The sequence below is a fragment of the Hyaena hyaena genome, unplaced genomic scaffold (assembly GCF_003009895.1).
Source record: "Hyaena hyaena isolate Hyena2069 unplaced genomic scaffold, ASM300989v1 scaffold_267, whole genome shotgun sequence".
NCBI lineage: Eukaryota > Metazoa > Chordata > Mammalia > Carnivora > Hyaenidae > Hyaena > Hyaena hyaena.
The window spans coordinates 1,447,265-1,472,605 of NW_024080903.1; the positions used below are offsets into that span (position 1 = coordinate 1,447,265).

A 25,341-nucleotide genomic window follows, 5' to 3' on the forward strand; every position below is an offset into this window, starting at 1 on the left:
CCTCCTCCTCCCCCTGCACTGCCACGTGAGACCCCTCCTCCTTCCCCTGCACTGCCACGTGAGATCCCCCTCCTCCTCCTCCCCCTGCACTGCCACGCGAGATTCCCCCTCCTCCCCCTGCACTGCCACGTGAGACCCCTCCTCCTCCTCTCCCTGCACTGCCACGTGAGATCTCCTCTCTCCTGCACTGCCACGCGAGGCCTTCTTCTCTTCAGGCCTCACCCCTCCCACCCCGGCACCCTCACTTCCTGTGCTGCTGTGTGCAGCTGCGTGTAGACTGAGAACATCGGTGCTCGTGACACCGTCAAGAAGCCTGATTTGAGGTGGGAAAGTGTGGTTGTTGTCAGAGAGCATCACCGTGACGGCAGCTCTGTCTGCCCGTGGAGAGGAGGAGCACCGCACCCCCCACAGCTGTGCCTCGGCTATGGTTGGAGGGGGTGTTTGCCAGGTGTCTGGGGGAGGCACCCCGAGAAGCTTGGGGTGCACACACACACCGATGGACCTGGGTCCGCGGGGCCGACGGGCTGGAGAACCATTCCCCCCGCAGAGCGGTGTTGGCCACAGGGGCCCGTTGTCCCCGAGGTCAGCAGTCAGGGCCACGTGTGACCCGTGTCTCCTTTCGCAGTGCGGGAACATGGCCCGGGAAGGCCTGCGCACCCTCGTGGTCGCCAAGCGGGCGCTGACGGAGGAGCAGTACCAGGACTTCGAGGTGAGCCAGCCCCCGCGGGCACCCACCTTGCCTGACCCCAGGGAGAGGGGTGTCTCCTTCCTGCCCCCTCCCCGACCCGCCCGGCCTGTGTCTCCTTAGAGCCGCTACAGTCAGGCCAAGCTGAGCCTCCACGACCGGGCGCTCAAGGTGGCGGCCGTGATCGAGAGCCTGGAGCGCGAGATGGAGCTGCTGTGTCTCACGGGCGTGGAGGACCAGCTGCAGGCGGACGTGAGGCCCACCCTGGAGATGCTGCGCAACGCGGGCATCAAGGTGGGCGTACCGCCATGACAGGGGGGCGGGGGCAGGATGGCTTCCTCTGCCACCACAGTCGCCCCCGCCCCCTGCCTGCCGCCCACACCCAGACCGAAGTTTGTCTTTCTAGCCGCCAGCCACCCTGCCCATCTCTCCCCTACCCCCACCCCAGCCCTTCCCTGCCCTGCATCTACCCCACGTACCCCCTACCTAACCCCCCACTGCCCTTCCCTGCCCCTACCCTCCCTACTCTACCCACCCGACCCTGTCGTACCCCACCAGACCCGGCCCCACCTCTCCCCTTGCCTTTCCTGCCCTGCCTCCGCCCTTCCCTACCCCACCCTCCCCTACCCTTCCCTTGCCCTGGACATGCCTGCCCACCGGGCATCTTGGTCTCTCGAGACTTTAGTGGCCCTGGGCATCCATCGGGTGTGAGCTCAGGACAGTCCAGGCCACGCGTACAAGTGTCTCTGTGTACGGATAGGCACTTGTGAGAGACGAATGTGTGGTAGCGTCAAAGCTCACCACCGTCACTGGTCCCCTAGATATGGATGCTGACAGGCGACAAGCTGGAGACGGCCACCTGCATTGCCAAAAGCTCACACTTGGTGTCCAGGACCCAAGACATCCACGTGTTCAGACCAGTGAGTGTTTGCAAGCTCTTTGGTTTTAAATGTCTTATCTCACACCTAAAACCTATTGGTTTTGTGAGGATATATGTGCAATTATGTATAATTACATAATTATTAAATTATGTAATACCTAAATACCTCTGTTAAAAGAAGAATATCGTCATTTTCTTACTCCATCTATAAAAACATTGAAAATAGGTTACTGTTAGCCGCCTACCTCATGATGAAAAAGCTACATTTTAATGGAGAGAAAGAAGGCCTAAATTCACAGGTACTTTTCTGTCGTCCTAGGAGATTCATTTCTTCACCGAGTGTCTATTTTAACACAGACACACCCTGCATTCATTTCCTACTCAATTTACAAAGTGTATGTTGATAAAATTACATTTTGTATTAGTTATACCCTTAGTGAGAATGCATCCTTAATCTACTACAGTTTTCAAATGAAATGTGGTTCCTTCATTATTTCAAACAAAATTAATAAAATGGTCTGAGGTTCATGATTCCTGTATGTATTATGACCGTTTGTAATTGAAACAAAAATGAAATTTCCCGGCTCTTGGCTGCCGATGAGAGCAGACGGCTGTGTCTGCCTCTGTGCTAGCACCTACGGAGAGGGTGATCTCACTATAATTTACATGTAAATGTCATTTATTTCGAAGCATCAGAATCACAAATTAGGCCCTGCAGACGATTGTTTGCAATTAAATTATTAATGATTCTGATACAACTTTAGATCAATTTTGGTTGGCTTTCCAGTGTTACAGCCACACAAATTAAAATTTCCACAGTACAGCCTACCTGTTCAAAGATGAGTCTGAGATTAACTTGGACCATGTGAAACTTGCATCTCAATCGGCAACGTCTCGTTTCTTTTATGCCCCATAATATCTCCGCAGAAAAGAATGTCAAAAACCAGAACCGTGGTTTCTGAAGCGTTTTCATTCTAAAATTAATGCCGTATCAGGACTGTCACAGTTTTACTCCTTTGCGTGTTTGCTTTAACTAATGGAATACGCTGAACCCCAGGTCAGAGGGAGCAGAAGCGTTTTGTAAAAACATTGCGCGTCACTGGCGTATTGTGAAAAGAGGCACCTTCACATGAAGTCCTGGTGTTAGACCACTGTCCCTCCCTGCCGTGGGGCCGCCTGCGCTCTGGCGGGGTGCGCATTGCAGCCTGATTCTCCAGCACGGTGTCCCTGAGTTTCCCTAGCCAGCACCTGTCGCTCTGAAAGTAGTGGCAACACCTGGCGTGGTCACCGTGCTCCCTCTCGGGAACACCCCGCTGCCAGCACCACAGCACGTGTTCGTGCGCGGCCTATCCTGTGTCTTGACGAGCCAGCATCCCCTCACCTGACCCGTTGCGGTCGTGGTCACAGACTGGGCGATGGTGCTCACGGGCCGGGCTGCACGTGTCAGGCAGCTTTTGATTTTAAATCACGTGTCTGAAGACATTGCCGTGATTCATACACACGGGCTGTTTGTCCCTCTGACGTGGATAACACCGTAACGCAGGTGCTTTTTTCTCTTCCGTGGAGGTGACCACTCGTGGGGAGGCCCACCTGGAGCTTAACGCCTTCCGCAGGAAGCATGACTGTGCGCTGGTCATTCCCGGGGACTCCCTGGAGGTGAGGCTGCTCTCAGGTCGAGAGCGGGTCCATCCGTCTGTCTGTCTCCTTCTCCCCGCCCCCCGTCCCCGTGGACTAGCAGTCTCCTGGGTCCCGTGTGCCTCTCACGTGCCTGCAGCGTAAGCTGCTTCTCTCATAGCAGGGTCTGTGCGACCCTGTGAGCGCCTGCAGGCCCAGGGGCAGCGTGCTCCCTAGTATCTCAGAGGTCGCTCCTCCTGGCCTTGCTCAAAGTCCTTTGGGGGCGCCAGGCTTTGTTCTCACGGTTAACAGCACAGCTGCCTGGGGAGCCTCCAGCGGGGGGCCCACAGTCTTGACCTAAAGGCACCCAGACCAGTATTTCCGGGAGTGTGCCCTGGTCACGGGAGATGGGCGGGCGGCCCCGCAGGAGACACAGGTGCTGCTGTCCTTTCTGGAACCGCGTTCACCCCGAGGCAGGTTCTGAGCCCCGAGTCCCTGACCTCCATCCTGGTTCCCGCCCCAGGGGACACACCCGGGCTTTGTCGAGGCAGGACTTCGGCGGTTCTGTGTGTCTGGCTGTGCGCGGGCACCTCCCTGACCCTCGGCCCCTGGTGTCTGGGGGGGCGGCTCCTGCAAGCTCCGCATCCCAGGCGGGCGGGGCGGCCGTGGCCCAGGGAGGAGGGCCCCAGGGGTGCTCCCGGCACGAGGCGCTCAGCCGTGGCCCCTGCGGGCTGCGCCGCTGTCTTGCAGGTGTGCCTGAAGTACTACGAGCACGAGCTGGCGGAGCTGGCGTGCCAGTGCCCGGCCGTGGTGTGCTGCCGCTGCTCGCCCACCCAGAAGGCCCGTGTCGTGAAGCTGCTGCAGCGCCACACGGGGCGGCGCACGTGTGCTGTCGGTGAGCCTCCCGCCGCCGGGCCCAGGCCCCACGGGCAACGGCCCCTAGCGGTGCCCAGGCTCTCGCGCCACCTCACGCTTCTGTGCCTGCAGGGGACGGGGGAAACGACGTGAGCATGATCCAGGCGGCCGACTGCGGGATTGGGATCGAAGGGAAGGTATGTGCCCCTCGGTCCTTGCGGCTGTCCCTGAGCAGCCCCTTCGGTCGTGCGGGGGGAGAGCGGAGCCCGCCAGCGCCCTCCCGCATCCTGCTGACCGTTAGGAGGCGTGTGGGACCAGCAGCCTCCTGTCGCCAGCAAACCTCTCCTGCCGCCCGGCACCCCGGCCTCCCTCCCGGGCGCAGAGCTGTGGCCGGGGGTTTGTCTTGTGCGTGAAGGAGCCCGGTTCATATCTCCCTTCCCCCAACGGCTATGCATCACGTGCCCCATTTAAAGTACCGTCCCCGCCCGCCCCGCACACTCCCCACAGCTCTGTCCCGTGGCCAGAGGCCGGCCAGAGACCCCAGGGCCACCTTCCAGGCCTGGTTCCTGCAGGGCCCACGGGCCCCTGTGGCGGCTACGCCTGTCCCCTCCAGGGCTGCGGGGAAAAGTGTCAGTCCCGGGCGGCGGAGGCGGACGCGGGTGGCAGAAGTGCGCGGCGCAGCGTGCTTGAGCGGGCGCCCTGCCCGTTGCAGGAAGGCAAGCAGGCGTCCCTGGCGGCGGACTTCTCCATCACGCAGTTCCGGCACATCGGCAGGCTGCTGATGGTCCACGGTCGGAGCAGCTACAAGAGGTCGGCGGCGCTGGGCCAGTTCGTCATGCACCGCGGCCTCATCATCTCCACCATGCAGGTAGCGGGGCCCACCGCTCGGCGCTCGGTCCGGCCGCAGGGAGGGCGGGGGGCGGGACTGACGGCGCTTCCTCTCTGGCAGGCCGTGTTTTCCTCTGTCTTCTACTTCGCATCCGTCCCTCTGTACCAAGGATTCCTCATGGTGGGGTGAGTGACCGTCGCGGGCAGCGCCCCCCCCCCGCCCCCGGGAGGACCTGTACTTGCACAAACAAGTGCAAGTCCGTGTGACTCCGCACAGCCACACCGGGTTGGACCCTCGTGCTGTCTTCCCGTCGTCTTCTGAGCAGGACAGGTGCTTCCTGGGGGCGTCCGGGGCGCAGTGAGGGGGGTGGGGGATGGTGACGCCTCACGGGCTGGGGCGGGGTGTACATGCGGGGGACGTGTCCAGTGATGGCCCCACGGCAGAGGCCCGGGCACAGACGTGCAGGGTCGGGACGTAGCGCACCCAGACCCGTGAGCGTCCCCCCCGCCAGCCACTGCATCCCCAGGTTCCCCCGCGGCAGCGAGCGCCCTGTGCACACAGCTTATAATTGAACCATTGGTTTTGCCTATCGAGCCTGGAAAGCAACAGTTTTCTGTTACAAATGAATGAATTGGAGCTTCTCGTTCCTCGTCCTGCCGAGTTACGCCAGGAAAGAAAAGCCGCACGGCCGTTGGCGTGGCGGTGAAGTCCAGGCCGTGCCTCCAGGCGCTCGCGGAGCCCAGCACCCGCTGCCCTGCACCGCCCTCGTGTGGTCGCTCCCCGCGCTCCGTCGCTGTGACGCAGGCCTCGCCACCTCCCCATGTCACGGGCAAGGAAGGACACGCCCAGGGGCCCAGGGAACGTGCCAGAGAGGCAGAGCGGGGGCCTCCCGCACGCGGCGTTTAGCGGCTTTCCGGGGCAGTGGAGAATGAGCACGCAAGCTGTTTTGGCTCTTGGAGTTGTTTTAAGTACACATTCTGAGTACATTTCACCGACAGGCCCCCAAATCCCGAGGTTCCGGGTGATTTGAGAGACTGGGAGCACCAGGCCGCCCGCCAGGCTCCGCTGGGATCACCCACCAGCTTCCCAGCACGAGGCTGACGGCAGCCGCCTCATGCCCTTCCTGAAGCTGCATCCGCTGGGCAGCCAGGGGCGGGCGGACCTGGGCGCCGCTCCGGGGCCTGCGCCGGGTCGCGCTGGGCCCTCCCTCCGGCTTCCGTGGCCTGGGGCTTTGCACCTGCTGCCTTGCTCCACCTGGTCTCGGCGGAGTCCGCCAGGGAGCCGAGGGGCACCCAGCCCTGGCGAAGCCTGGGCTCTCCTGCAGGTCACCGGGCCAGCTGTGCGGTCCAGCATCCCTCCCGGGGGACAGGGCGGGGACGGTGCCAGGTACTGGCACCCAGAGCACCACACAAGCAGGGAGACCCTGGAGGTGCCAAAGGCTCTGGCGCCGTTTCCCATTTTCCCGTTGCCGTGGCCTCTGCGACACGTGTCCTGTGACTTAGTGTCAAAGCATGGGCTCTGCACACAACGTTGTTACCGCTGGACTGTGTCCCTGGAGGCCAGAGAAATCCAGTTCCCGCCTGCTTTCGTGCTGCGAAACTGTGGACTTGAAGTGTGCAGAGGGGAACTTACGGACCGCGGTGGTGGCTTCCTGCGTAACAACCGCGTGAGTTGACGAAACCATAGCCATGGGCCTGCCTGCTCTCGTGGGCCCCTCCACAGCCGCGCCCTGTCGGCAGAAGCTCACACTGCTGTTGGCTCTTGTACAGAGTTAGTTTCTCTGCAGCCCACGAGAGGCATCCGGAATTTTCTTGGGCATCAGTGTGCTGAGGCTGGTAGCAGCCAAGGAGGGGTGCTTTTGCGTTAAGCTTCTTAGAAAGTAAACAGAAAGTCAGTTTTGCTGTCACCTAGCAAACAGCAGTCAGAAGTGGGTGGGAAGGAGAGCGATGTTTTTATCCGGCGAAGTCTAACACGACCTAGGTAACGTCGTAAGGTCGGAAGCGCAGCCACAGAAACCGTGGGACACTTGGTAGAATTCAGCTCAGAATATTCCGAGGCTTTTTCTCACTTCTCGTCAACTCGGCAGGCGCACCTGGAGGTCCGTGCGTCCCGGAGGCGAGGCAGCCGCGGGCGCCCCCGTCTCACGCAGATCCTGGAAGAGGCCGCGCCCGCCCTTCCAGAAAGCTCCCCTCAGCAGCACCCAGGGGACCCGGCGTCCACAGCCCTGCCCAGAGGCTCAGCAGCGGGCGGCAGTCTCCGCGAGGCGCCCGGCGAAGAGCCTGTGCCGCGGTGCCCGGCCCTGCCGGCGTCTCCTGTCCGAGCAGCGTCCCTGGGGCCCTGCCGCGTCGGTTAGCGGGTCCCTCATGTGACGGCCACGCTGGTGGCACCTGGTGCCCGTGTCTGCAGGCGCTGCAGGGGTGCGGGGAGCCGCTGTGCCCGTCAGCCCCTAAGTCTGCGGGGGTGAGAGTTGTTCCCAGAAGGTTGACAAAAATAACTAGAAATTTGGAGGAAAGTTAGGACCTTCAACCAGTTTAACTGAACACAGAGGTGAAAGGTTGGACCTGCGGGCAGCTCCCTGTGAGCCCCTGGCCTCCGCCAGCCCCGGACGACAGACCGCAGCCGGAAACACCCTCCCTGGAAGGTCCCCTCCGGGCCGCGTGACCCTGGGGCCCCGGGTCTCCCGCCGCCGCTGGGTAACCTCCCACCTCGGACTTTCTCACGGCTGAAAACGTCATTGAAAAGAAATCCGGCCGTATTTCGGGAAAGATGGGCCAGAGGTATTTTTCTTCATTCCTCCTGCTGAGCAGAACCAGAATCCAGCAGACCTCGTACCCAGAACATGCGAGCGGAGGCGTGAAGGGGCTGAGGGCCTGGGGCAGCCCCGGGGTCCTCGGAGGAGCCGGCTGCTGGGATGGGCCGGGCCCGGGGAGGAGGACCCCCAGCAGCCTGTGCCCCTCGAGGAGGGGGTGACCGGCCGGACAGGGAGGCTCCCCGCAGCAGCCCCTGCACCCGCCCCCGCCTCCCTGCAAAGTGCAGTAATGAGCAGCCCTCGGCCGTCGCGCAGGAAGGAACGCAGGAGGCGGGGTGGGGGTGGGGGTAGCGGTGCCCGGGGACCCAGCTGCTCGGCACCCGGGCGTCCGGGTTTCAGGAACCAGGAAGGGACGCGGCCCTGAGGCGCCGGGGTTGGTCACGCCAGGCGGGGGTGCGGGGCGGCCGTGCAGAACTGCTGAACGAGCAGCCGGCACGCTCAGAACCAACGGAAACCGAAGACGTGTCGGCCGAGGCGGGGGATGTGGAGCAGGGCCCGTCGCCGGGCAGGGCGGTCAGCCCGGAGACCCCAGCCCGCGGCGCTCCGGCCTTGTGCCCCTGGGGCCCGGAGGGAGGACAGAGGTCAGAGCTGGGAACCCCCAGACGTGGTCCACGGAAGAAACCCGCAGCATGAGCCTCACCCTGAGGCGCCAGAAGGGAAGCCCTGGGAGTCGCGGGGGTGGGGGGGGCGCGGCCGCGGACGGCGGTTCTCAGCAGGACCCGGCGGGAGGGAGGGCGTCGGCTGCGCTGCTGCTGCTGTTGGTTCTGACCCGGTCGGTGCCCACGGGACACCCTGGCCGTGAGACGGGGTGCAGGCGTGCGAGATGCCACCGCCGGGAAAATGGGGTGAGGGGCGCGGGGCTCTCTGTTTCCCACAACTGCCTGTGGGTCTACGGAGACCTCAAAATACAAAGTTTGAGAAAGAAAGAAAATACTTGTGTGAGCATTTGTTCCTGCAGACCGTGTCATCGTGCTGCGGGCAGGTATTAAGTCTCAGGGAAACGTCGTAGCTGGTTTGCAGGTCAGGATTTGCAGCGTCGGCCTCTGATGGCACAGCCGTGTTGACCGCGGTGCACGCTCCTCACACGCACCTGACTCTGTCGGTTTGAAGGTATGCGACCATATACACCATGTTCCCGGTGTTCTCGCTGGTGCTGGACCAAGACGTGAAGCCGGAGATGGCGATGCTGTACCCGGAGCTGTACAAGGACCTGACCAAGGTACGGTACGGGCACCCGGGGGGGCGGGCCGTTCGCTGTGAGGGCACCCGGGGGGGCGGGGCGTTCGCTGTGAGGGCACGCGCCGGGGGGGCGGGGCGTTCGCAGTGAGGGCACGCGCCGGGGGGGCGGGGCGTTCGCTGTGAGGGCACGCGCCGGGAGGGCGGGGCGTTCGCTGTGGGCACGCGCCGGGCGGGCGGGGCGTTCGCTGTGAGGGCACGCGCCGGGGGGGCGGGGCGTTCGCTGTGAGGGCACGCGCCGGGGGGGCGGGGCGTTCGCTGTGAGGGCACGCGCCGGGGGGGCGGGGCGTTCGCTGTGGGCACGCGCCGGGCGGGCGGGTGCCATTCCCAGGTGGGTTCTGCGTAGTCTGCTCTCCACACTTCCAGACGTTTTTCACTTATAGTTGTTTCTAACGTCCTCCCTTTGACTTAAACTTGAGAAGGGAAAACTCTCCTCAGACGCGTGCAGCCAAGCTCCGGTGTCCTGCGCACGTACAGTTCTGATCGTAAAGACGCTCTGAAGCGCTGGCGGGACTTCGGGCAGCTCAGCAGATGGGCCCGGTCTCCAGGGGCCGCCGCGCGCTCGCTGCCTGTTCTTGTGGGAAGGACACTCACTGGCAGGACCGACTTGTGTCCATTTGCCGCTGCGTCCCGTCTGAGGCGTGAGGGACGGTGTGTCCCTGCCTCCACGACCCAGGGCTGTGGTTGCAAGGGTGCTGCGGGGGGGACGTCTGCCCCAGGAAACGCCGCTCCCTGAAGCTGTGCAGAGCGTTCATTTATTTGGGCCAAAACTACACTCTGTTCAGATCGAAGTATTCCCGAAGGAAGCTTCAGTTAGTCGTATTTTTTTATGAGACCATATAGCCCCTAGCTCTCCAGGCACAAGTTGCAGTGACTTTGGAGTTTTCCAGAAGGCTAACTCTCCTGAGGCAATGCTGAGAACAAAACCCACTAACCTCCAGTTAAATCCAGGTTTACAATTGCTAACCTTAAATCACCAAGTCACATCTTTAAAACTAGAGTTGTGCAGGGAAGGAATTCGCTGAGATTCAGCACAGACTCCGCTCAGCTGACCATTCAGAGAGGCACTGGCCCCTTATCGTTAACTAAAGAACATTAATCTTTGGGCTTCATGGCTTTCTTACGGACTTGGAGCAAAGTAAGATTTAAAGTTCCTTGAAAGAAATACAAAGTGCTCATATCACTTTCACAGTCAGGACAAAAGTAAAGCTAGTGCACCAGTATAGTGCAAAATAAAATACCCGTCATTATATTCGATAACAATTTCATTTGATAATAAAATGCAAGTATAACATCTATCAAGCACTAGTATCTTGATGATAGTATTGTTATGAATTACAAGTAAAAGGAAAACTTTGGTTTAATATTCTAAAGTGACAAACCCATTATCATTCAGTAACACGGAACAGAATCAAAAGATCCAAAAACTATAGGAAGCTTTTGTGAGTAATTAGAATTTCAGTAGATTGTGTGTTTCCTTATTTCCGTAAACTCCAGAAACGTTTACTTAAATGCCACCTCACACGTGTAGGGGGAACCAGCTTTTCATGTAAGAGCAAAACTGGATGAGCCACCCTGAAGCCACGGGCAGTCAGTAGCCCAGCCGCCCACGGGTATCACAGGCGGGCCTGGGGGTGCCAGACCACGAAGGACTCGCTGAGCGCAGTCACCATGGTGGTTCAGGATGTCGGCTGCGGATGCTCAGGTTACCTAAGAACCAGAATATGTTTACAGGATCCGTAAACTCCATTAGCTGATGCATTTAGAACGAGGGCATTCAGGAAACCGTGTTCAGTTCTGACTGAGTTGGATCTCTTTAAGGGCACTAGCTTTTCAGTTTTGTTAAGGTGAGCAGTCTAGAATATGGCGGTATTCAAGTCAGGACATCGTTCTGCGTTATTTTGATGGGAATTCAGTTATGTATCTTCCCAAGGCATCTTCAAGATTTAAAATCTGTTCCTTTTGTGTTTATAGTATATATTTCTTTATAGGTCTGAGACACTTCAAACCCTCGAAAACGAAGTAGCATTAAAGTGCTGAGCCACCTAACTTGATAAAAGTTGAGTCCTATTTTCTTACCGAAGCCAGGGAGATACTTTGGAGCTTCAACGTTGCTTCTAAACACTTTGTGGGTGACTCGGGAAGCCAGTGGGTGGTGGCAGGCGTGGAGTCCGTGGCCGCTGGAGGTAGTGGGCTAGGGTTTGCGGACACACGTCGTCAGCACTGGTCTCAGGAAGCCCCGCACAGTTAGGAAAGAGAACAGGAATTCAGGACAAGTTAAGTGACAGACAGTACCAGGCACAGCGGTGCAAAACCAGCTGCAGATGGGGCTGCGTAATGTCTAGCCCGTTCTGAGCCCAAGGACACAGTAAATTCCAAAGTACTTTCAGAAGTAATCAAGGGAAGCAGAGTACCTATCCCTTGCAAAACAGAGGAAGGTCCTGTGCTTTCAAAGAAAACACCCTGTTTCTCGTGCTCCTTGATACCCGTCTTCACTGCAGGAGTGGGGGTGGTGGAGCATCCCACGCTGACTGGCGGTCCTGACGGGGCCGCCAGCCTGAACAGAAGCGTCTGCTCGCGGCTCTGCAGAGTCAGCACCTGTTCAGTAACTGGTGTGAACAGCGGGTGAAGGACTCCAGAAAAGAGGCCGCGTTCCCCTCTCCTTCCTAAGTCCGTATTGTTTCGTTCCTGGTGCCAAGTGTTCCTCTTCTAAAGCTCCGACTCCCCTCTGAACGCCCACACTTCACTCGAGATGAGCAGCCACTTGCACCACCGTGGGCGCGGCCGGCGAGGCGGGACCCCTGACCTCCTCCCTCTCCCAGCTCTGCAGACGGCTCGGTGTATCCCAGACAGTCTGAGGCCTCGTAGGAAAGGCCACGCGAGCCGAGGCCACGGGGCAGGACTAGGAAGGTGACCCAGGCTTGGCCCAGCCAGTCCACAGGGTCCTGCATTATCTCAGACGTGTAGCTGTGAATCCTGAGCCCCAGCACACTGTTCTGTACGTTCGTGATAAATAACCTGCCAGCCACGGAGGCGTCTGGGTTGTAGCTGAATTAACTGTCAAGATATCAAGTAGGTGACATCATACAGTGCGTCACAAAATCCCTGACACCGTTAGACACTCAACTGTTAGGGTTACTTCACTATTTCCCTACTTTCTTTTTTTTTTTTTTTTTTTTTTTTTAAATGTTTTTTTTTNAGAGAGACAGCGTGAGCAGGGGAGGGTCAGAGAGAGAGGGAGTCACAGACTGAAACAGGCTCCAGGCTCCGAGCTGGCAGTCAGCACAGAGCCCGACGCGGGGCTCGAACCCACGAACCGTGAGATCATGACCTAAGTGAAAGTCGGATGCTTAACCGACTAAGCCACCCAGGTGCCCCACTATTTCCCTACTTTCTGTTGAATATTCCTCAGGTGGCTCTAGCTCTGAAACGTATAGTTGTTACATAATTGTGGAAACAATAGCGATAAGGCAGGAAAAGGAAACTAAAGACAGACGTCAGGGAGGGTCCGCTTGCAGTTGAGGTGGTCGTGCCTGTGGGAGGTCGGAAGCCCCCAACCCTTCTAGACTGGTAAATGGAGTAAGGGGGCAGGGCAGACAAGGTACATTTAATCGTTTCCGGGTCTGTGTATTAGCAGTGAACAGTTGAAATCTGAGAAGTTTTTTAAACTGTGTTTCCAGTAACATAAAGCGAATGTGGCCTCACTGACGAAATGTTTGTGGGACGTGGATGCTGGAGGCTGTCAGGTGCTGCTGAGAGGAGCCTTTCAAGGTCCAAGAGAGGGCCGCCCGGTGGCTCAGCCAGTTGAGCGTCTGACTTTTTAATTTCACCTCAGGTCACAACCTGAGCCCCATGTGGGTTTGAGCCCCACGTCAGGCTCTGACAGCACAGAGCCTTCCTGGGGTCCTCTCTCCCTCGGCCCTTCTGCTCCCCATCTCAAATTTAAAAATTAACAGTAATAAATAAAGGTGCAAAAGAACGTTTGTGACTGGAAGGCAGCGTGGCCAAAAGCTGACAAGCTGATTCCGGAATTTACATGGAGAGGCAGGGGAATTAGAATGGTCAAAACCATTTTAAAAAGGGGAACAAGGAAGGAAGACTGTACAGTAGTAACCGATGCAACAGAGCATGGGCAGAAGACAGACACGTGGGCCCCTGGGGTCGGCAGCCCGGAGAGCGAGCCCCGGTGTCCCAGCTGATCTTTGACAAGCGTGAAGGGAAATCCAAAGAGGGGTCGTCTTGTCAACAGATGCCATCGGAACCACTTGGAAGATGGAGCCGCCACCCGCTCCTCACATTCTGGGGAAACACGCTCGGAATGAGGGACTTACATGTAAAACGAGTAGCTTCTGGGAGAAAACGGCGAAGACCATGTGCATGACCTTGGGGTAGGCATCGTTTTTAGATACGGGGTCAGACACATGATTCAAAAAGGAAAAACCTGGTAAGTTGGACTTTATCATAATTAAGAACTTTTGTTCCATGAACGACACTGTTAACAGAATGAAAGGGCAGGCAACGGACTGGGGGAGAATGCTTGGAAATCATACTGGTGAGAGAGGACTTGTGTGCAGAACGCAGTAAAACCTGGCCTCTGAGCATAAATCGTTTTGGGAACACACTTGTAACTCACCACCCTTGTGTGTCAAAGCTAACTTCCCCACAAGAAATAGTGGAAAGTCCAGTGATTCATTCCACAACCCCAAAATTCATATAAAAGTTATTAATACTGTGATGTAATACAAGATAATAAGAAAAATACAAAATAGAAGAGTAAATTAATGTGCACTTAACTTTGGAAACCTTTGTGGCTGGCGTGAGGGAGACAGGAGAGAGGGTTATTGCATAGCACGATTTTCACTGTCACCAGCGGAATCACTGCTCTCCACTCCGTGGAACCTTTCTCTGCGTGGGGGCCGTGGTACACGCTCGCACAGCGTTAGTAAACTCTGGCTGTAGACTGCTTTCCGTGCAGCTGCAGTCAGGCAGCAGAGGGAAGCGTCCCCATCTGCAGGAGCCTGACCTAGAAGGATGCAGAGCCTTCCTAAGCTCACTCCTGACGGAAAAGCAAAGGACTGTCCTGAGGTGCTTGGAAGTGACAGAGATACACTAGTGCCAGTTGTGGGCACGTTCCAATACCCTGGAAAATCACTGGTTTCTGCCAAACACCGCGGCCTGAGACCAAGCATCAGAGCTTGGGAGACGATCCCCCACCGTCCAGCAGCGAGACGGAGCGAGAGCCCTTGGCTCCGTGTGATCACGTGACATTCTGCACCAGGTTCTCCTCATACTTCCGGACATCACTCATGTATCAAGTTAAAATTTATTAGAAATGTTTGATCGTCTTGCAGAACACTCGTAGAACAAGTTGCAACCCAAGGTTTTACTGTATGTAAGTGTAAAGAACCCTCAAAACTCAAAAAGAAGACAACCCAATTTTTTAAATGGGCAAAAGATGTGAACTGACGTCATACCCACGGTCACGGTGTGCAGATGGCAAGTGAGTGTCTGTGAAACGCCCACCACCGGCGGGTAGAGGCAGGGGCCACGACCACCACCCCCACCCCCACCCCGGGCAGCAGGGTCCAGAGCCCAGGCTGCTGACGGGACTCGTCATGATGGCACAGCCACCCGGAGCGTGGCTGGGAGCCTCATGAAGTTGGACACGCATGGAGCGCGTGAGCCAGCAGTCCCGTGGGGCCTTCACCAGAGAGAAGCGAAGACTTGTGTTCACGTGGGGTCCCATGGATAATGATTATGGGAGCTTTGCCATAATTGCCCAGAACTGCAGCCGCGCACTGGGAGAGCGTTCAGTGAGAAGAAAAGCCGTCAATCCAGCAACATGGGTGAGTCTTAAATGCATTTTGCTGTGCAAAGGAAGCCAGGCTCAAAAGTCCATAAGATCCTGTTCACCCGCCAGCCTGGGAAATGCAGAGTGATGGGGACAGAGGACGGGGGCGGCCGCCCCGGGTCCAGGTGGGGAGGCTGAGGGGGCAGCTGTGCTGAGGACGTTGCCCCTGGGGGTCCCTTGGTCTCAAACCACATGACCTTCGGGCGGATCAACCTTTCCCAGAATTTACTTGATTTTGTTTATTTACTGTTTGGGTTGGCGTCTAATAGAAAAGTGCTTTCAGGCCTTTAAGGTCTAATATTTAAATATAGTAACAAGTTTTACTGAATACTCCATAGTTCTGGCTTTATGCTTACTCTCTTTTATCCGCATGAGCACATGCTGTTATCGCCTCTGCTCACCTAGAAGGAAACCACTCACCAAAGTTAGCTACGTGCCCCGGGACGTCCCAGGGAGGACTTAAACCCGGGGCGGCCTGGTGCCTGGACAGCTCCTGCTGAAGGAATGTCCCGTGTGTATGAGGCAGGGGTGTGAAGGGCTCCGCCAGCCTGTGACAGACTCGTTCTTCCCTCCAAAAACCGAAGGAAAGACGCGTGGGCCCAGGAGAGCCGCTGGACAGCTGGCATGGATTGTCTCTCGGAGCCATGAATAAGCATCACATCTGGACACTAGTGCGTTACGCGTATTTTTCAGATTTTTTTCTCCAATTATTTGTTGTACTGACAGTTTTCGTGCCCACCTGTAGTGTCTTGCCTTAGTACAGCCTGCTTGGACACAAGATCTCTGACAGGGGCGCACACAGGCATGTTCTCTGCCAGACACCGTGGGAGGAGTTTGTTGCTTCTAATACAGGAAACAGCACAGATACCCCCTTTGTATCTTTAGCTCTATAAACTGATCATCATGTCACATAAATAGTATTGAAGAGATGTCAGCAAATCTGGCAACAAACTAAACCTCTTATTTTTACATCAGAAGATGTAAGTTCTCTCTTAAAATAGTCAAATGAAATTGGCCATGTACTTAATTACGTATGCATTTTATCGAAGATCACACACCTGCTGGTATCCAGAGAAATGTACTTGGGAAATCCGTACTAAAAGCACCTACATAACAATTAATGCTTTCTGCCTTTTTTAAAATCAGCATTGCCTTCCAAGAACATGTTATATTCAAGCCTCACTTTTCACACGTGCTAAGGACTCGGGCTCAGTGTGTAACTCAGGAAGCTGCTGGAATGGCCACACATGTCTTGTGGCCTGCATCTCCTCTGTGACCCAGAGGTGTAGACGGCTCCAGTGTAGACTGCTGTGGCAGTTGTCATGGAAACGCCCCCGTCCCTTGCTGGCGTCTGATGGCACTTTGACTCAGAGACTGCCCACCTCACGGGGCAGGGGGACCCCAGCCACGGACACAGCTTCGGGTTCTGGTCATTTGCAGTTGACTCTTGAACCTTGTGGGGTCAGGGGCACTGACACCCTGTATGGTCAGAAACCTGAGTATCACTTTTGACTCCTCGACGTGTAACTCTTCACTCATTAAATAAACACCTGATTAACACAGACTTTGAATATCACATGTCGTATACGTAACACAGATCACAATAAAGTAGGCCAGAGGGGAAAAAATGTTAAGAAAATTACAAGGAGGGGCACCTGGGTGGTTAAGTTGGTTGAGCGTCTGACTCTTGGTTTCGGCTCAGATCATGATCTCACGGTTCATGGGTTTGAGCCCCACATGGGGCTGTGTGCTGACAGCTCGGATTCTCTCTCTCTCTCTGCTCCTCCCTCGCACGCTCTCTCAAAATAAATACATGAACTTAAAAAAAATTTACAAGGACAAGAAAATACACTTTCACTACCATGTTTATTTACAAAAGAAATCCACGTGTAGGTGGACGCACACAGTTGACACCCATGTCAGGGGTCAGCTGTACCATCAGCACAGCTAACCTGCTACGGGGACTCACGGAACGTGCCAGACTGTTCGTGTTCCTGCATCTGTGAATGGAGACGATGTCCAACCACGACGCTGCCTGGATGCGGGTGTGCCAGCAGGGACGTGGGAGAGATGCAGCTGTCTGTGTGAGCACACGCATCTATCGGGTGGTGGTCCCAAGGGGCCCCGGCCCAGCATCCGTCGTTCTCACAGCCTTGTCTGAGGAGCATTGCCTTGGGCCAGCCCGTAGCGCCAGCAGGTCAGTGCGGTCGGTTAATGGCCCCGTCCTTCTCTCTGGGGTGTGGATGTCTTCACGTCGGAGGTCAGGCAAGACCGCAGGCCCCACTCTGCCGTCCTGGACGCGGCCCACCCAGCCGGGTCCAAGTTGTAGACGTGAGGGCGGCTGTACAAAAACCATTCCGTCGTTGCTCTCAGACCCCTTTCCAGAAAGGCTCTCAGGGATTGTAAATTCCAACTTGAGCAGTGATGGACACTCCGTTTTCATCTGGAGAAACGAAAAAATAAATATGGGAACATTCTAAAGAAATAAGGGTGCAAAGTGTTGTTTATGACAAAGTCTTCAGCTGCTAGTGCACTTCAGCGTTTGCTCATGCGCATGCACTCCTGGGAAGCCAGGGAGCGTGTGGCTCCAGGTCACCAGAGGTCAAATGAGAACATACAGCCGAGGCCGCAGGTACACACGGGGCGGGGGGGGGGGGGGGGGCACGCAGGCGTGAGAGGGGTTGCACTTGGGCCCTGAGGGCCTTTTAGCATTTTTCCTCACTCCTGGCTGTTTGAGAACCTGTGTGTCACGCGTGTTGTTCCGCTCTGTTAATTAAGATATTCCACTGTTTACCCCTAGGGGAGATCCTTGTCTTTTAAGACCTTCCTCGTCTGGGTTTTGATCAGCATTTACCAAGGTAAGACCGGCCTGCCTGGCCGGGACTGACACGCGCGTCTCCTGCTCGCAGTGTTCTCCCCTCGGTTCAATTCCAGAAGGTTACGGTTTCAGCAGCAGCCCCAGACCCCGTCACGGTGCGGCGTGGACGGCCGCTTTGGCGGGCACGTGTCACCGGAAAACTGACCTGTTTTTAATGAAATGTGAACCCAGGAAAACCTGCACAAGCTCCTCCACCTTGTGTGCCCCACACAGGGTTTCTCTCGGGGAGCGAGACCTCCCGTACGTAGCAGGAGCGCGTAGCCACCTGTGCTGGGTGCTCCCGATCGGGGGGGGGTCACGGTCCGTGAGGTAAGCCGCGTGTCCCCTGCTTGCGTGTTGCAGGCGGCATCCTCATGTACGGGGCGCTGCTCCTGTTTGAGTCCGAGTTCGTGCACGTGCTGGCCATCTCCTTCACGGCACTCATTCTCACCGAGCTGCTGATGGTGGCCCTGACCGTCAGGACGTGGCACTGGCTGATGGTGGTGGCAGAGGTCCTCAGCCTGGGCTGCTACGTGGCCTCGCTCGCTTTTCTGAATGAGTATTTTGGTAAGTTGCCTTGGAAATCTTACTTGTGTGTTACTGGTTTGTGAACGTTTTTATTGTTGCTTCTTAATACATCGTCTTAAACTGCAGATCACAGTAAACCCCCGTCGGGAAGCTTCACAACACAAAAAGCTTATTTCAGGAAAGATTAAAGTCCTTGTAATAATTTTAAAAATTCAGATGTTAGCACTTTGGCTTTTTTTTTTTTTTTTAATGTTTTATTTATTTCTGAGAGAGAGAGAGAGACAGCGTGAGCAGGGGAGGGTCAGAGAGAGAGGGAGACACAGAATCCGAATCAGACTCCAGGCTGTGAGCACAGAGCCCGACTTGGGGCTCGAACCCACAAACCCTGAGATCATGACCTGAGCCGAAGTCGGACGCTTAACCGACTGAGCCACCCAGGCACCCCAGCACCTTGGCTTTTTAAAAGATACTGAAGATGCACCGTTTCCAGGAGTCTCGCGGTTCGTCTTTCTTCCCAGGGGACACAGAGGCCACAGGGCCCCACGAGCAGCAGCATGTTGTGTCAGAAGCACCGTGGGCACTGTGGTGGGGTCACTGGGCACGCACACCCCCACTCTGCCATCCCCGACCTGGTGACCTTGATGGGGTGGCCTCACAGAATATGTCCCGACACGTGGCTGCTGGGCCACACTCAGACTGTGGCTCTGGCTGCCAGCAGGCTGGTCCTGGTCACCCTGTCGTACAGATGGGAGGGAGGGTGGCCCAGAGTTGCCCTGACCTCTGTAACCTCATGTGACCTGTCCATGCTGCTTCCCCAGAAAACCGGGCCGAGGACCCACTCGGCTGCCTCGAGGTGCGTCCCTCGGGAGGAACCCCCACCAGCGAAGCCCCGAGCCGCCGCCTTGGGGCACTGTCCTCACTGCGCAGCAGCTCTGTGTCCCCTGTCCCCAATCTCTGCTTTCCAGCCGGAGTTGGAAAGTGCCCAGTGGCTGGTTCGGTGGGCGCCGTCCCAGAAGGGGTAGGTGTAGCCCGTGTGTCACACTCCCGTGTGGCCGTACAGACGGCTCTGCGCACCCCCACGCCCACGCCCACCCTTGTGACATCAGCCGGTGGCCGACCTCCCAGCGGCCAGGAAACCCCAACGGCTCCGGACGCGCCCTCGTGCTGCCGCGGTCCGCACAGCCCAGCCCTTCCCTTGAAGCCACTCACTGAGGGTGCCGTTCCTGTCACCTGCCACGCGCATGGCCACGAGGCTGGACGCTGAGCCCGACGGCCGGCCTGACACACACCACGGAGGTTCCCGCCAGCGCGCCGAGGCTCCTGGTGAACGGGGAGCAGACAGCTGGGGAGAAGCACAGACAGACAGACAGACAGACAGCCCCGGAGGAGGGCACACACCTCAGAAGAACGAGAGGAGCTGCGTCCGTGGCCCAGGGCGGGGGAGGGGGTTGTGTGATAACAGACGCGGCAGGGGTGGAAAACCCAGTCGGGGAGCCCTCCCCAGGGGTGAGCAGAGGTGGGGAGCGGCCGGGGTGCAAACCGGGAGGAGCACAGGCCGCGCCGGGGAGGCCTGCCCTCGACCCCCAGCGTTCCCGGAAAGAGCGGAGAGCACGGGGACGATGGAGGAAACAGCACGAGAAAGACCCAGATCGGAAATCCCTGTGTCTGCAGGCGGGAGAGCCCCCCCCCACACCAGACCCACCTTCCTCGGAAGGTCAGACGCCCCCAACGACAGAAAGTACCTGGAGCTCCGAGGGAGAAGCCAGAGCAGCCTCTGCCGGGGGTTGGGAGCGTGCGGGGCCGTCTGGACGCTGCCAGTCGGTGCCCGCGTTCCGAGGCCTGCGCGCAGCCGAGCAGGAGGGCGGCTCCGGCCCAGCCACGGGGCTGCGGAGAGAGGCGGGATGGCGCGGACGGACACGCAGACTGTGAAACCACTTCCGGGAGCATCGTCCGAGGCGGCGGCCGGAGCAGAAGCTGACTCCGCTGTCGGCAGCGTCCTGGGCCCTGCGCTCGGGAGCAGGCCGGCGGCCCCTCAGCAGGAGAGCCGGGGCCTCTCTGGGGGCAGGTCGTGGTCCCGGCGTGGGTCGTGCCCAGGGGCAGCACCAAAGAGGCGTCCAGGGCGCGTGCTGAGGCCACGTGCCGTGGAGCATCTCTCCTGTGGCTTCTCGGGCCTTCTCAGCCGCTGCCGCGCAGATGCAGGACCCCGTAGGAGGGGACGTCTGGGCGAGGGGCACGGGCGTGGCAGGCGCCTCCCAGAGCCCAGTCTTGACGTTGGTGCCTGTGGATTGCGACAGGCGGGGGGAGCTGAAGGCAGCCTCCTGGGGCGCTGGGGTCGAGGGCGGGAAGGGGCCCTGGGGTCTGCGTGACTTGCCCACCTTCAGATGCTGGCGGGCCCTCCCTGAGCAGCCGTCAGGTCAGAGCATTGCCTGTAAGGACGTCGCCGCGGGTCAGGAAATTCGTCTTGAGGCAAAAGCCTTGATCCTTGAAAGCCAGAACGCCCTGTGTCCGTTAGTCAGCAGCTCCAGGCCACGGCAGGCGGCGCTGGGGCCACTTGCCCTCCCCAGGAGAGAAGAGACGCTCTTGGAGTGTGTGACACGATGTCTGCACAGGTGTCTGCGGGGAGCGGGACGGTCACGTACAGCGGCCGCCTCGGGAAACCCGTCTGTCCCTCGTGTCGGAACCAGTCACCAGCGGGCCCCGGCAGCTTCCGCGGTGGGCGCTGTGAATCTCGTTCCCTGTCAGTGACGTTACCGTGTTAGGAAGGCCAGAGAAGTGCACAGTCCCGACATAAAAGGAGAAGCGATTTCACATCTGAGTGTCCAGCCAGTGGCAAATAGATGGATAGAAAAAATATAAAATGATAATGCTTTTGTATTAAAAGAAACATCCGCCAAAAAAAAAAAAATTGGTACATCACGCAAGAAGTGACTTCACGGTATAATACCTTGTTACTTTAAGAATAAGCATTTAGTATGATTTTCTACGCGAACACAAAGTAATGCGCTCAGCATCGAAGGGATGTTGGTTTGTTTTCATGGTGTTTCTTTTTAAGTTTGCGTGCTTCCTTCATGCGGTGGTGCCTGCGGGACACAAAGCAGAATAGCACAGCTGGAAAAGCGTTCAAGCCCCGTGACTGGTCGTGGCTAAAATGAATATAATGTGGACATAAAGCTGAATTATAAGGCAGTGAGGACAAAGCCAGGTCACTCGGGGAAGATCACCTCACGGTCAAGGTGCAGGTCTCATTGTGTGCACACGGCACAGACAGCCTTTCATGGGGCCTGGAAACAGCCGTGCATGGCGGTCTGGATCCTGGAATGTTTGGGGGGTGTGCTTTTTAAAGTTGCAGTAAGTTGGGGTGCCTGGGGCTCAGTTGAATGTCTGACTCTTGATTTCAACTCAGGTCATGATCTCATAGTTCATGGGATCAAGCCCCATGTCAGACTCTGCACCGACAGCAAGGAGACTGCTTGGGGTTCTCTCTCTCTCTCTCTCTCTCTCTCTCTCTCTCTCTCTCTCCCCCCCTCCCCCCCCACCGCTCTCCCCTGTACACACTCTCTCTAAAATAAGTAAACTTTATGAAACTGCAACACTGTGTGCCGACACACAGGACATGAAAGCACAGAAACCACAGCTACAGGTAACATTTCCCGTGGTCATGCTTACTGCCGACCCCGTGCGAGGTGCATCTCTCCTTCACCATCTCCGTTCCTGGTCTGTTTTCAGGCAGGTACAGGCAGTGTTTTCTAGAGGTTTCTTAGCTGACGCTCTCAGAGGGAAGTTTAGCAGGACAGTGTTGGGCACACGTTGTGATGACCAGTCCCCCTCGGTTTCTTGATGCCACAGGCAGGCATGGGCTGGTCCCCGCCAGGGTTCCCCAGCCACTGGTGAGTGAGGGCAGGCGCCAGGCCTCCGAGTCTGATGCCGAGAACCGTGTCCGTAGGGGCGCTAGCATCCCTCCCTGTGTTGTTGTTGTTTTTTTTCCTTTTCCATCTTTAACGGTGGAGTCCCTGGAAAACACTTTCAGGGTTTTTCAAAACGTGGTTAAATCCAGACCGTATCCAGCCCTTCCACACGTGTGAGATCGTGAGGCGGCCCAGGGCGAGCACCGGGGCTGAGCGTGGGCTCCCGCACGCGCCTCTTCCCGGGACACGTTGGGGCGGCCCCGCTTTCTTACCCTGGGCATGAAGACGGGCCTGCGGGCCCCTCAGGGTGGCGGCCCCACCCGCCAACACAGGTCATGGCGTGCGGGCTCGCCTCCCAGACAGGGCACCGCAGACAGCGCCCCAGCCCCCACCCACCAGACGGCATCTGGGACGTCCTACAGGGTTTCTGAAATCTGGTTTCGCTGATTCCGCTGAGAGGGCGCGTCATGCCGGGTGCACGCCAGCTCTGGCGTCTGGGGCCACGGGCCTCGGGCACCTTGGCCGCCCCTCAGCGTGGTCCTGCCTCTTTCTACAGACGTTGCCTTCATCACGACCGTGACCTTCGTGTGGAAAGTGTCGGCCATCACCATGGTCAGCTGTCTGCCGCTCTACGTCCTCAAGTACTTGAGGCGGAAGCTGTCTCCCCCTAGCTACTGCAAGCTCACGTCCTAGGCCGCAGCAGCAGCTCAGGGCCCGTGCCGGTGAGGGGTGCGGGCAGTCCCCGCGGCCCGTGTGCGGAGGGACGTCCCCTCTTCCTATTCGGTGTTTCTCACAATTTAGTTTCCATATCAAACCACTTGGGTTTCTTTTGAAAACGAGCCCTAATTCTCTCACTATTACTGTAAAGCATTCATCTGACTCTGGTGTTCTGAGAATTAAAATGAAAGTTTATTTAATATTTGACCATTTCCTAACATTCAGATTCTTTATTTGATGTCACAGTAGAGAAAGCCATTTCTACTTAACGAGAATAAACTCTAGACACTAAGCGTCAGTGTCCGTGTTTGCTGCTCTCGCCTCCCTGCCGGTCACATCTGTCTGTCCAGCGGGGACTCGCGGGTTCCCGACGTGAGCAGCCGCGTCTTCACGCGCACCGCAGCCGAGCCGGAGAAGGGTCGCGTTTCTGCACGTACCCCCACGGCCACCACTCCCAGTGCTGCTGTGAAGAACGCCTGTTCGCAGCGTTTTCACGTCGCCCGGAAACCCCAGCACCGGGTCTGGGAGCGGGCACGGGGGGTCCCGCCTGGCCCGCCCCGTCGCTGGTTTTTGGGGAACTGGGGTCGTAAGTGCACGCGTCGGACAGCGCCCTGCTAGAAAAGCCCTGTGTCTCCAGCTGTCGTCAGGACTTCTGTGCACTCGCACAGCTGCGTTCCTCAAATGGGGCATTTGAGGGTGTCCGGGCGGCTTCCCCCACTATGTGGAGCTCCCTGGGTGTCACTGTTGTGGCCCCTGACCCCTGCCCATCACCAGGAGCACACCCAAGGGCAGTTCCTCCCTGGGCCCTGAGGCTGGTGGCTCTGTGCCAGGTGGTTTGGGCCTGTTCTTCTGCAGCTCAGCCTCCCCAGCAGGTGGCCGTCCCCCGGTCACTTCAGATGCCACACAGGAGCCACAGGGTCATCAGCCACGGAAGGAGCCGTACCCGTGTCCTCGTGTACCAGCACCCCCCCCTCCCCCGGCTCACTGTGGCATCTTCCTGAAGAGGAAAAGCCGAGGCTGCGAGGAAGGAGGGCGGGGGGGGGGGGCAGCCACGGAGGGCCACTCTGGTCCTGAGGCCACCGCGCACACCGCCTGCAGTGGGGATTGAGCACACCTTCAGCTTGGGGCACCACAGAAATCTCAGCCCGTCCACAGCCGACGGCTTGTGGCAGGAAGGCCCAGAGCAAGTGGGGCGTCCGCCTTGGAATTGCTGAGTTCCAACAACAAATTGTGAAAAACCAGGAGCCTTTGGGAATAGTTATTCAGAGTGATTCTAAAACACAGAAGGGCACTAGGTGCCTCAGTCGGCTGAGGGTCCAGCTCTGGATTTTGGCTTCGGTCATGGTCTCGTGATTTGTGGGCTTGAGCCCGGAATCGGGCTCTGCACGGACAGCACGAGCCTGCTTGGGCTCCCGCTCCCTCGCTCGCACTCTCTCTTTAAGTAATTTAAAAAATAATAAAAATAAAATACAGAAACTTCTCCAAGCCATAGAGTATTAGCTGGATTCTGACTAAGTGGACGGAGTTCGACACGAGTCCTGAGAAATGAAGATGCATTATGTCTGAATTGGAGTCAGAGCTCAGGTGTGTTTTCATCTGCAAAGTGAGAGCGTCTGCCCTAGCGAGCTGCCACCAGGGCTGGGTGACGTGACGGTGGCGATAATGGAAGCTCTCTGCGGGCGGCTGGTGCACGGTGGTGGCGCGGGGGCATCTGGGCCTCCGCCCTCTGCCAGGTGACACAAGGCAGCTGCCCCGCGAGAAGTCACCGGGTCCCCGTCAGGTGCACGTTTACGGACCAGTCGTGCGGAGCAAGAAGGGCGCTGCACGGGCAGGCGCAGGCAGCAAGTGTCCTCGGGCTGGGTCCACAGCCCAGGTTGCCAAGCCCCATCTGCTCCCCCTGCAAAACCTGTCCGACGCTGAAGGATTTTAGGGTCACTTTTCCGTCTTTGGGGCGAGGAAAGTGCATCTAAACTGTCTGATGGTGTGGCGGGGTCTTCCCTGTCTGCTGAGCCGCACGCAGTGCGCAGTGTCTGCCGTGTGCACGGTGCGTGCCCGGGGCCCGCTCTCCCGCAGAGGAAACTCGGGGAGGCGGAGAGGCGCGCTCCGGACGTCACGGGCGGCTGACCGCGCTCCTCTGAGGAGGGGAGGGCCACGCCGAAGAAGGAGGAGCAGTCAGCAGCTTCTGCCCAGGCCCTGTGGTCGGGGAGCTCGGGGGCCAGGGCAGCACCCGGAGGCCCGCAGCTGGCAGGTGAGGAGGACCCAGCACTCAGCACTCGGGCTGCGCAGCCCAGGCACCTGGAGGCATCACGAAAGGTTTGGGCAGAGGAGGACACAGCACATCAGACAGTCCCAGGGAACGTGACGAGCACGAGGAAAGGGTCTCAAGGTCATGAGGTGGAGGGTCTGGTCTGTTCATCGACCATGAGAGGCGGTCAGGACAGCGCACCAGGGAATGTAACTAGTTCATACTAACGAGGAACGTGGGCACAAGAGGGGCCCCGTGTGAGGCGGTGCTGAGTGTTTTACCCCAGTGCCTCACTGCCACTGGAGCTCTGACACGTGAAGGAAGGTGGGC

General features: G+C 57.8%; 1 protein-coding gene across 7 annotated transcripts in view; it reads left to right on the forward strand.

Moving 5' to 3' along the window:
* ATP9B (ATPase phospholipid transporting 9B (putative)) overlaps positions 1-23,059 on the forward strand; it is a 226,465-nt gene extending 203,406 nt beyond the window's left edge. For 4 of the 7 annotated variants that reach the window (XM_039245815.1, XM_039245816.1, XM_039245817.1 and 1 more), the window contains 12 exons: positions 626-709; positions 809-979; positions 1,507-1,605; positions 3,132-3,221; positions 3,930-4,074; positions 4,167-4,231; positions 4,747-4,902; positions 4,984-5,048; positions 8,783-8,891; positions 17,560-17,617; positions 17,980-18,183; positions 22,606-23,059. In XM_039245815.1, the coding sequence (XP_039101746.1) occupies positions 626-709; positions 809-979; positions 1,507-1,605; positions 3,132-3,221; positions 3,930-4,074; positions 4,167-4,231; positions 4,747-4,902; positions 4,984-5,048; positions 8,783-8,891; positions 17,560-17,617; positions 17,980-18,183; positions 22,606-22,742 (1,383 nt within the window). In that variant the 3' untranslated portion in view covers positions 22,743-23,059. Of the gene's footprint in view, positions 1-625; positions 710-808; positions 980-1,506; positions 1,606-3,131; positions 3,222-3,929; positions 4,075-4,166; positions 4,232-4,746; positions 4,903-4,983; positions 5,049-8,782; positions 8,892-12,588; positions 16,447-17,559; positions 17,618-17,979; positions 18,184-22,605 lie in introns of those variants that run through there. The other 3 variants (XR_005530783.1, XR_005530782.1, XM_039245819.1) reach the window with 3 other exon arrangements.
* The last annotated feature ends 2,282 nt before the right edge of the window (positions 23,060-25,341 follow it).